At 36.8% G+C, this 12303-nt stretch overlaps 1 protein-coding gene across 1 annotated transcript; it reads right to left on the bottom strand.

The window, feature by feature from the left end:
* Nucleotides 1-4271: 4271 nt before the first annotated feature.
* On the bottom strand, nucleotides 4272-11508 carry LOC103582618 (tetratricopeptide repeat protein 27-like; the record flags this gene model as incomplete). The annotated part of the gene is made up of 3 exons (XM_008564166.1): nucleotides 4272-4597; nucleotides 7483-7583; nucleotides 11397-11508. Coding segments are annotated over 3 exons (336 nt in total), but the record flags the coding sequence as incomplete, so codon positions are not given.
* Between the last annotated feature and the right edge of the window lie 795 nt (nucleotides 11509-12303).

The following is a 12303-nucleotide window of genomic DNA, read 5'->3' as shown; positions in this document are numbered from 1 at the left end:
CTATAGACACTGATGTTCATTTGAGCCCTCGGTCTGGAAAAAGTTAGCAATGCATGGGTTAGCTCCTTAACATTAACATGATTTACCTCCCCCATCTCTTTTTGGCAACAACATCAGAAAAGATTAAAAAATGGGTGATACTTACCGTTCAGGAGACCACTTTAATAATATCAGTTTTCCGCCTTGTAGCCCTTGGCAGGACTCCCTTTTCATAGATCACAATGTTGGCACAGGGCCAAGAGATGGTGAGGTTGACTCACGGGTCACTGCAGTTTATGAGAAGTCAGAATAATAAAAAGGAAGGCAGATCTGGCAAGGGAAAAATTTTGGTGTTGTGCTAAGCAAACTAATTACAGCTAGCTCTGAATAATATGGGAGGAGTAAAGACCTTTGAACAAAGCCAAGCCCAAGGGAAAAAAAGGGTCTACGTAAAAAGTCAGACCACTATACTAAGAGCTTGCAAGTACTCTCGAAATTGGCCATTAACTTGTTATTTATACTAAAGTCAAAGAAAAAAAACCCAGAAGTCTGCTCAAGCAAATACTTCTATTAACCAGTGTGAAAAGATAGTACTTCATGGAGTAATGAGAAAACACACACACACACAAATGCACACACAATTGGTTTTTAAATTGGCTTTGCTGCAAGCTACATAACCAGAGTAAAAAGTACCTCTTTGTTCACTAAGCTACTGCAACTTAAAAAAAAAAAGAAAAAATTTCAAGATAAGCTCAGCTTTTAAGTTCAGTTGGCGAAAACCAAATACAGCTACAATTATTATTAGGCCTTGGTCTGTGAAAGGCTCTAAGAGTGAAAAGCAAACCAGCACTACCTTTAGCCCATAAGGGATTACTCTTTTATTAGTATAGTCTTGGGATTAGTGGAAATGTCTGTCTAATGAATGCAGCTACTATATTTGAGCACATGCCTGAATAAGCTACTTGTTGATTGAAACCTATCTATTTATAAGCACTTCTGCATGTTGTGAAAAATCCATCTGTACTACCACAGCATGGCACCCACCAACGGAATAAAGGCTCTTTGCCATTTCACTATCCAGCCTGTTGAATGAACAGTCAGAGAAGAAGTGTGTTGCATCCACTTAACAGATTTTATTCCCCACTCTTGGCCAGTAAAGTAGAGTTACCTTATCTAAACAGAAATTTAGATTGATGTGGATGTTATAAAAACAGAAATGGAAAAAAAGACATACTTTTCATCAGACTCACCCAGAGTTTTAACCTAGTAGATCTTCCATAATTTGGATAAATGGTCACAAAAAGCCCAAACTAGCCAGACTTCTGCTTATGTCATAATTGCTGGACTAAGTCTGGAAAGTAGCTGGATTTACCCATATTTGTTATTATTTCTTCTTTACATTTCTGCTTATGAATACCACACTGATAGCACATCCAACAGAAACAAGTATGGCATGAAAAGAATAGTCTTGATACACATTAAACCAGTCAGTGCTTTCAATGTTTGTGGTCCTCATCACTGTACTGAGGATGTGCCTGAGTTAAGGCTGATCCCCCCACCCCTAAATAGGGACCTCAAAGTCCATTCTGGGATTCTGTCATTCTGAGCCCCGCCTTTCTACTCCCCACCCCTCAACATACCCTCTATTCTGCCGCCCAGACTCAGCACCAACTCTCTATGCTTCTTGGGTTTGGATTTCAGGTGTTGAGAAGGGATCCCTTATTCCACTGCAGTTTATTTTCACTCCTCTGGAGTTAGGGCCCCCATTGACTAAGCTACCTCTTTGGAAAAAGAGTGATGAGGAATTTGTTAAAATTTTTTAAAAAAGAGTAAATAATTTTAGTAAACCATAGGCTATTATCAACTGAGACCTCACAAAATTTCTCTTGGAGAACTTTATAAATGATGACAGTCAAACTGTCCAAGTATCCCACTGATAGAAAGAAGAAGGCTGAAATCAGCTGACCCTTAGAAGCTTCAGCATAGGAAGGAGAAAAAATGCAGCTTTTAACAGTCTTGGAATCCTGGCTGTTTCTCTTTCTAGAGTTTGTGACCCTTCTTATTGATCTAACAAACTGACCTAGCAGGGTTTGTTTTTTTTTTTTTTTCTTTTTCCTAACAGATGACTGGTAAGGGGATCTTAACCCTTGTCTTGGTGTTTTCAGCACCACACTCAGCCAGTGAGCGAACTGGCCATCCCTATATGGGATCTGAACCTGTGGCCTTGGTGTTATCAGCACCACACTCTCCCGAGTGAGCCACACCGGCCCTAGCAGGGCTTTTTTGAGGGTGAAAGATGATGCTATGTAAAATGCCTGGCACATAGTGAGAACTCAGTCACTTGTAGGTATTATTATTCATACTGCGGGAACTTAATAAAAATTAAAGGATCACATCTTTTCTAGTTTTGTAGTTGACAAAGCAAAAGAATAATTCTGAAAACAAAAGCATTAATACTAGAAAACCAAAGTTGAAACTTATAAAAGATATTTAACCATAGCATATCAATACAAAGCACCAAAGACCCTACAGTAAATGATACATAGCTGTTTAAACAGATCCTGTGTTACTAACTCCAAAGCTGGGTCAAAGTGCCATAAGACATAGGAATAATTTCCTGGAAGATACCATTATCACCATACCCATTTTACAGGTGAAGAAATCAAATCGCTAAGTGTTAAACAGTAAGTGTTAGCAGGTGGGGAAGATGAAGTTTCATTTTTAAAACCCCAAGCTTTTCTTACTTTCCTCCCCATACATTTTCTTCAATTATGTTAAACATTCACATAACATTATTAAATATAACCAATAGGTCAATGTCTTTTTTTTATTTTTAAATTTAATCGTTTGTGGAGCACATCTATGTCTTCTAAAAAAGACATCTAATACCTCTCTCTTTTGTGAAATCCTTGCAAGATAACAGAGGATACAAGGCAGCATCCTGTAGATTTTGGTCCAGCATAGCACTGGAGAATAGGACTAGAAGGAGATAACCCTTTTGTGACTTGGTTTGTGACTGCCCACAATCACTGATGCCTTTCTATCTTGAACCCAAAGGAAAGCAAATTGAGAACTAAAAACTTCTAAAACTTTGAAGCTCTACTTCAGTCTTCCACTTGATTACTTAAATCCATGGCCTTTTCAGTATTTCTTTTGTTTCCTATTTGGGTTCACAGCTCAAAACCGATAAAGGTCATCTTAAAACCTTACTTTACCCATCCATTCAACAATCCACCCACCCATCCATCCATCATCCATTTATAGAAGCCATTCCTCAATGGCTTCCATAAAAGATTTAAGTTGATCCATAATGTTAACTCATGCTGCTACCACATTTTACTGGTCTTTCTCACAGGTATTGTCTCTTCTGTAAGAGAAACTGCTTTGGGGCATACATTGACATGTTTTTTAGGCTAGTATGACAACAGAAAAGAGAAGCAGGTGGTTAAGGAAAAAGAACATTTAGAACTGATAAGCATTCATAACCAAAATCCATTGATGTAAGAACTTTTTAGTGTTTTTTAATGTTCAGAATACTTTATGAATTTTGAAATTTCCAAAGGCAGTTTAAACTCACAAAGAAGCTAGGAGTAGAAATTATTCATATCTTATAAATAAGAACATGGAAGAAAAACAAGGGTCAAGTGATTTATGCATGGAACCCAAAAATTCAGCAACAAATGCCAGGACTTAGAATTCTTCACTATGACTTTTGTACTGAGATTATTAAGCTCAGCTGCTGCCTTCAATATTGGTTTCACAGACGTTACTAAGAAAGCATTTTACTTTGCCATTTTTGTAAATCTTCACCCATCTATAGCTATCTTCACCCATAACGGCCTTCTTAAGCAACCATCTTTAGGGCTGGCAGTATACACAATGAGGAGGTAAAGCTTGGTTACTAGTGGCTAATCGTTGAGTCAAAATTTGGGTTATGTCATTTTTTTCTTGCACTTTCTTGATTTAGAAGTTAAACCATGTTCATATTTCCAATTCAGAATTCAGAGAAGGCTGTATCTTTCTGACACAAACACAAAAAATCTTAAGTGTAAACGTTTCCATTGCCAAATCCACTCTTATCACTTTTGGATAATAAAGCAGCCAACCTAATAATTCCACAAAGTTGTAGTATATGATTTTTTTTTTTTTTCCTGTTTAGACCAAGGTTTTCCAAGAAATGATCCAATTCATGTTAGGCTATGAGGGAATAAATCCTATACTAAAAAGAAAACTAATTTATTTAGTCTTTGTGCCAAAAACCTCAAGAATAATAAAAATGCTGAATTCAACTGTAACTAAGCCTAAAGAAATAGGGAACTTTTTATTTAATATACTTCAAAAAGCACAAGCATTTGATAATATCACAAAAACAAGAAGGTTAGCCATAAAACAGAAATTTATTTTAAGAAATCAATATCTCATATTTCAGATATTCAGGTAGAAGAGAAATTCCAGAAGGTAAAAGCACCTTTTCCAGAAACTTCTCCCAACACAGTCAATACTGATTTCGAAATCGGTTGCTTAGGTCTTGGAGCTCCATTACTAAGGCGTCCATAGCTGCTATTTCATCAGCTAACTCCCTGGAAATGTCTCCACTTGCCACATCTGTAAAAAGTTGCTGCAATGTAAAAAACAAAGCAGAACTATCAAAACAATGAAAATTTCTTTAAAATAAAGTAGATATAGAGTATAGAATTAAAATGCAATTTGCATAATAATACCATAACATTATAGTAGCAATGGTAATATCTGTTCTACTCACCATCTTGGAAATGTACAAGCTGCAATAATTACATAATGAATCAAAACAACATGCCTGAACTTAGAAATTCAAATGAGCTCTGTTCTTCAAAGTGGTTGCCTAAATAATGGTTATTCATTTCAATGTTTAGGATGATTTTTGGATGAACAGATATTATTCAACTAAGCAAAACAAATATATTTATTGTGTATGCAACCAAAACAAATATATTTTATATCCAAATTCATATAAATCATACCCTTTATGCTACTTATTTGAAAATTAATTTTGGTTTAGGCCTCAGAGACCACAAAGATTATCAAGATTTGGTAAAAGCAAAGAAGCCCAGCAAAAATAAAATAAAAATAAATGTACCCTCTCCCTAGGAAGAGAATTGCCTTGGGAGGTTTATTGCAACATACTTCAATAATGCTACCATAGCTGAAAATGTTTTGAAATGCCTCTCCGGGAACCACCTGCTGAGCCAATAAAGGTACCCAAGAATATCAGCTTGAGGATTTTATGACCACGTTTTGTGTGTGTGTGTGCATGTTTGTTTGTTTTAATCAGAAATATACTTTATTTAGCTTGCCAATATCTTTCATCAGACTTGACTAGATGATTGTACAGCATTTCTTAAGAGAATGACATAAGAACTGTTGCAATGTGATCAGTAGAGAAAACACCTGGCTGGTACAGGGATCAAACTCTGGACCTTGGTGTTATCAGCACCATACTCTGAGCTAACTGGCCCCCCCCCCCCCCTTTTTTTTTTACTAAGAATTACAGTGCTTGCATATCATAATGTATCTGCGTCATGTCCCTATGAGGTAAGGAGGAAGCACAGAAGAACTGAGGCTTAGAAAGAATGAATAATTTGGCAAAAGCCCCAAAGAGTGTGAGTGGTAAAAAGGAGTCTAACTGTTCCTCTCTGCAGGCTCTCCAGCACTCACAAGAACAGTCCTCATGCCACTCTTGGCATCAAACCTGTATACTGACAGGGCACTAAGGGCAGAGGTATCACTCTTTCCTGGGAGGGCATAGACTGGATGACTTGCTAGGTGGGTTTTTAGGTTTAGGAATTTATTTCCATGGAGTCCCTGGCCTGGCAAGAAAAGACCAGAGATTTGTGCACACCGAACCACTGGAAGCTATTCCATAGTTATCTTAATTCATTTTTACTTTTTTAATTGTTCTAAATAAGTGGTGTTTTGGAATGCGATTCAGTCTAGCAAACCCAATTCTTTCATAAGATAGAAAAAGCATATGATCTACTACAACACCAGAGTTCCCAAATATTATATGTGAAAAGGAGTTGCAAAGGCCACATTGAGAGGCAAGTTCTTCTATTTTTTGATGGTCCAGTTGTGATCTAATGAGAAAAAAATTTAAACATAGATGATGCTCTGAGGCCTCATTTTCAACATTTGGGAATCTACCACAATATGGAAGAATGTACAGTAGCTGCACAGACAGTACTATTTATGTCATGAAAGTATAGATTTTAAAAGTAATCACTTATAAGAAAAACCTTTGCTCAGAGATAAGGAAACTGAAGGAATATATCCTGAAGAAATAAACAATTATGGATGGGTCAGTGATCTAACCAAAAGTAGGAAACTTAGCATTCAATTTAAGAAAGAAAGTCACAGAAAAATCTTGCAGCTCTGACTTTAGAAAAGTTCTTGCAGATTTCTGAGAGAAACATAATTCTGAAGTTTGCTGCCAACCTGAGAGAAAATACAGTTCTCCTGTGAAGCATGCAGATAGAAATAGTAATGTAAGGTAATTATATAAAGGGGCAAAAATGATGCCTTGACCTGAAAAGATTGAGCAATTAATAAAAAGACATACTCTGGAAATGTTTTACAGAGTAAAAATGTGCACAGACTTGCTCTCAGAAGTGAGTCAAAATTAGTTTGCAACCCAAAATTAAATAGTGACACCAGGTAAAGATTAGGAAAAAAACTACTAAGTTATGCTCAAAGTCATATTCCCTTAAATTTTGCTTCCAGAGGTATAATCCAAACCCGGCTACATGTTAGAGTCACCTAGGAAATTTAACAGATTTCCCGGGCTCCACCCCAGACCTGAATCTGTATCTGTCACAGATAAAGAATCTAGTCTTCAGAAAAGCTCCCTAGGTGACTCTTAGGCATCCCCATCCCCACCTTTGGTTCACAGGTTGGTATTTGTAAACTAACGAGATATTTCAGTTAACAATTTTTTGGTCAAACACATATACCACCTACGTAGTATTTTTATCTAAATCAATTTTTTCTTTACTTAAATAAAAGTCTTTTTTAAAGGAAACATTACATCACTACTGTAAATGAAAAATGAGCAATAATATTCATGAAGTCATAGATCTGATATGCTAGTTACACTTTTTTCTAATATGCACTGAAATAAATATATATTAAAATAAAAAATTTACCCAAGTGCCACCAGTAGCATATATGTCACACTTTGGGAAAAGTGATAATAAATAAAAGAGCATTGTTTTTGTTTAATTGAAAGAAGGCATTAAGGGCTGGATCGTGAACATTAATTTCAAAGACTCCTAAGTTGCTAACGTTTAGGGTGGTTTAGCCATTGGACCAACAATATTCTCACCAACACAACGAATCACCTGCAGGCTGTTGTCTAAGATATAACAAAGGCCTAAAATTATCCCTGATGTAAAGACTTAAGGGTGGTAAACTGATACTAACGACCTTTCTTTATATGACAATTCTAATTAATTCACACGTCACTCTCACCTTTGCTTTCGATAACAAGCCTCGTAAATTGAGTCGAACTGAAGAAAGAACTTGCACAGCTTCTTGGGGACTGGACTTGTTTTTACTGCATTTTATAGCCACTGGAAGATAAATGGGGGTGGGGGGTGGGGGACATCCGTTAAAAATTGATAACGATAATTGACAAGTACAAAACTGAATAATTTAATTAGAATTCTGTAGTAACAGACTTTAGAAATATTTCTACCTGGAAAGTTTCTATTTTTGAAAAAGGATAATAATTATGTGCATAACTCTTCTCTTTATCCTTTTTTAAGCAAGATAATTTACTGCTAAAGGGAATTTTGAGGAAAATAGGTGATTTTTGACGACTTACAGATCATTGGGAAGAGATCCTAAACACCTCCACACTGTGTGTTTGTGCACACACATACACACAGACTAATGAAAATTAGGCAAGCAGACAAAATCTTATTGAAAACGAGGTACGCAGAGAGGACAGAAACAGATGCAACCCATCTTAGTGTGGCTTTCCATGGTAACGGGTCCCTAATAGGGAGTTCACAATTTTTTTTTTTGTCCTTTTTGAGACTGGCCGCACCACGCTCAGCCCGTGAGCGCACCGGCCATCCCTATATAGGATCCGAACCCGCGGCGGGAGCACTGCTGCGCTCCCAGCACCACACTCTCCCGAGTGTGCCACGGGCTCGGCCCGTAGGGAGTTCACAATTTCTGATGACATTAGCCCAGGAAGTGGCATGCCAAATATGTACAGCTCAATTCCTACTGCATTTCCAGACTCAGGGTTTACAGCACCATTCTGGAACAGCTGATACCAACGATCTATGTGTTTTCATTTAGGCAATGTGATCACAGGTTCTTGGGTTCCTGAGCCATGCTCGGCATCAGCAGGAAAGGAGGAAGAGTGAAGTCATTCATCCATGACAACTCTGCCTCCAGCATTCTGGGAAACCATTTTCCTAAAACTTGAAATTATGAAGGGGGCATACTCCTCCCCAGCAGAAGACCCAGCTATTAATGCTTTACAAGAACAAGTGAAGAGCTCTGTACAAACATAACACCTGATATTTCTCCACCGATTTGTACTTGTTTTTGTTCCCCTAAATCATGCTCACTAAATTCAGACAGACCAATAACCAAATCTTACTTTAAAACTACACTAAACAGTGCAGGGATTAAAGTCTACTTCATACCCTAGATTGTAGACCAGGGATGGAAAATAGATTTCTTTTTGCATGCAAACTCTAATCAATTGATAGAGGATGCCTATGCCTGGCAGAATAGTTTTTTCATTAATTAATATCTTCCCTGGCCAGCAAGAACTAGGTGTTTTCATTCCTATTTCAGAATAATAATTATACTTTGACATTTCTCAGCTAAGGGTTGAAAGGATGCATGGTAATTAGCAATGTTAATCCCATTTTCAAAGGGCATAAATTAACCCAGAGATAGTGAAGATTATGATGTCTGTTTCTCTTAGTAGAGAAAAATTGTTAACTGCCATGACAGAGGTGTTTGAGCTGTTTAATACCTAGTAGTTTATATCAGAAAAATGTTGATTCTTATTTTATTTCTTTATATTCATTCTGAGAAAAATAAAAATAGAGCAAAAAAGACAAACACACTCTTATCAATTTCCCTCCTCAATCCCATTTCCAAAAGGCATTATAGATTGAGTTAAAAATAGAGGTATATAGAGAGAAATAACCTTCTGTTTCAAATCATCAGAAAATCCAAAAGAGCAGTGCCTTGTTCGTAGTCTGTAGTTAAAGTGCATAACTATTATTTAGTTTTGGGATGGCAAAGAACAAGTGACCTTCAGCCCACCCTTCACCAGAGTATAAAACAGCAGAAACTAAATAAATACTCTCCAGACAATACAAACGGGCACACAGTGACAACACTGTTATAGATAGGTCTCTAATGCTATGTCTGGATTGCAATGTCTTATCAGCTTTCTGACCTACATGGCTACTCTTAACAGTAGCAACCCAAGGAGTAAACCATTGGAGATTAAAACAAAAAAAATTTTTCCCTTTTTAAAATTGGGTGGGGTGGAGGAATAGTACTGGGGAGAAAGACTAGAGAGAGAATAGAATCACAGAGAAACCCAGCTCACTCTTTGATTGAGCACTGTATAGAAAATCAACAAAGGTTAAGATTTATCTTTATAAATCTAAAATATCATTAGAAACTAAAGCTAAGTATCCACTCAAATATGCTTAGAATGTTGTAGGAGCACCAACACGTAATTCGTTAAAGTCAAGGGAGAACTTAAAAGAATAGACACCTGTGATTCTCATTGCCCTGATGAAAAAAAATGGTGCCAACAATAGTTTAAAAGCCACTTTAAGATGCAAAATGAAGATTATTTTCCCTGGAGTGTATTCTGTAACCTGCATATTTATTTTTGACAGGTTTAATACCATCACTTGGTGATTACAGAAAATATCATGGCTTTGTTATAAACCCAGTGGTTCACAGAAATGTTTAGAGTTGGCAAGTTGAAGTAGATAAGATAAATTCTTCTAAGCCACATGAATTCCAGCGACCCCTAAAACACTCTTCCACTGATCTATTAGCGATTACTTCAAACTTTTCTACACTGCATTTCAGCTGTACAGAGTTCAGTGCTTCTACCTTATCTGCCCAGGGCTAGGTGGCCCAAGAAATTTGATATTTATACCTTTTTGGTCAAAGATATCAAAGGCCATAGTAGAATTATTAACTACCAAGCTCATTTCTAAATGGTTTGAACGTTCTGTGACTTCTTTATAGGCAGGTGAAACTTTATCCTTGTTCTTCATTTTTCTTTTTTTAGTTTTGAGCCCCTTCCTTTATTATATAGCCCAGATCTTCTACTTCAGAAAGAACAGGAAGGGGGTGGGAGGGTAAGGGATTAACATTTAAACCACGTGTAAAATACTGCTAAGTGTTTAAACGATTTTGTTGATTAAGAACCATAGGTAGGTATTAACCCCATTTGACCGATGAGAAAACTAAGGCTCAGAGAAGTTAAGTAATTTTACCTAAAGTCACCTAGCAAGCATGTGGTAGAGCTGGTCCTGGAGCTTATGCCTCCCTGATTCCAAAGCTCTGCCCTTTTCATTGTTTTCTGTTGGCCCCTACTTGCTGTCACTATTAGTGGCAGGAAGAAGAGAAGTAGGGGGAGGATTTTAGGATAGGCTCACAGTCCTTGTGATTCAGCTCTTAACAATGGGGTTCCATTACTTTATTGAAACTACATTCCCAAGGGCATCACACACCCATATTCAAATATTGGTATAAAAATGCATTACTTACTTTAACTGATGTACTTTTCATTAATGCAATAATTAAAAGCAGTCTTTATCTAGACTATATTTACCCAACAGGTATATAATTTTATATGTACGGTTACCTCCTCCCCTCAAATAACACCCTTTAAGTTTCCCAAAGACAAGGATTACATTCTATTTTATATTTCTTTTGTATATGCCATAGCTCTTTGTATATTGCTATATACTCCAGAAATCTATGTATTTTTATAAATAAATATTTTTATTCATTAAAGAAGAATATGAGTCAAGGAAAAATTAACAGATTTCCTTAATACTACATAATCAACACAAACAGACTCTGTGTGAGTGAAGGTTATATACAGTTGTAAAGGTATTTCACATCTCTAAAGAAGTTTCTAATTCCTGTCACTTATTCAAACAGTATTTAAGCCTCTATCCTATTTCTTCTTATTGCTCCAAAGTGCCTACACATAGTAGTTGATCTATAAATGTTTGCTGAATTAAACACAATTTCAATATAATGAAATAATTTGAAATTATTTGTATTGGAACTTTGCTTTTGACTAACACTCTTTTTCATCAGTAAAAAGTACATTAAAGTATGCCACGGATATCAAATGTTCTATCAATTACCATGTGCAAGTCCTAGGGCTCTTTGAACAACTTCCTTAAATGATGTAATATCTTTCTCCCAACAACCGGACTGTATGTCACACTTGTACGCCTTTGAGAGATACTGGAATGCCTGAGGAAAGAGAAAGAACTACATTCAGAATAACAAGTGGAATTCACATTTCAAACTGTTTCCTGGAAGTCATATGGAACTAATTCCCACATGAAAAACCAGCATGTGTTATAAGGCACAGTCTCTATTATTCTCATCAAAGAAGGGGTAGAGATGCACATGCAGGAACAATGCGCAATTACAAGAAATCAAATGGATGGATCTAGATAGAGACACTTCCCTGTAACTAGAGAATATAAAGGCCAGGTTTGGAAATCCAAAAGAAGTATACAGATTTCCTCAGCATTTGTAGCCATCAGCTTAAGAGGCCCATTTAGAGAATGAGGTGTGAACTTGGTGAAAACTATGGAATTGCTGGTAGGTGTGTAATCTCCCAGATGTTTAAAACACTCTCTTTCAAATCCTCAGGAATTCTTGAAGGAGAAGTCACAGGTCAGAGAATTCAGAGCACAGTGCATTTATGCGATTATGCGAGACAGTGCATAATTTGAGAAGAAATGGGAGGACAGGAGGTAGGAGTGAGGGCATGCGTGCACATGACATGTGTTCTCCGGGCTGACAAGGCAAAGGCAGAAGCCAGCTGTGTGAACCGAGGGAGGAAGAGAACAGCTAGAATCCCACAGATTAGCTATACCGTGGCTAATGGGAAAACCACGCAAGTAGTACATTTGATTTGTTGTGGATGTTTTGAAGAGAAACAAAAGATTACTTCAAACTTGGAAACTCTGGGGGCTTCTTCAAGTTCTAAGATTAGAGGTTAAATGCATAACTCGAGTGTAAGTGGTATCTAATGCA

The sequence above is a fragment of the Galeopterus variegatus genome, unplaced genomic scaffold (assembly GCF_000696425.1).
Source record: "Galeopterus variegatus unplaced genomic scaffold, G_variegatus-3.0.2 Scaffold17016, whole genome shotgun sequence".
NCBI classification, from domain to species: domain Eukaryota; kingdom Metazoa; phylum Chordata; class Mammalia; order Dermoptera; family Cynocephalidae; genus Galeopterus; species Galeopterus variegatus.
The sequence above is the reverse complement of the archived record's forward strand: the minus strand, read 5'-3'. Positions and strand labels throughout refer to the sequence as shown.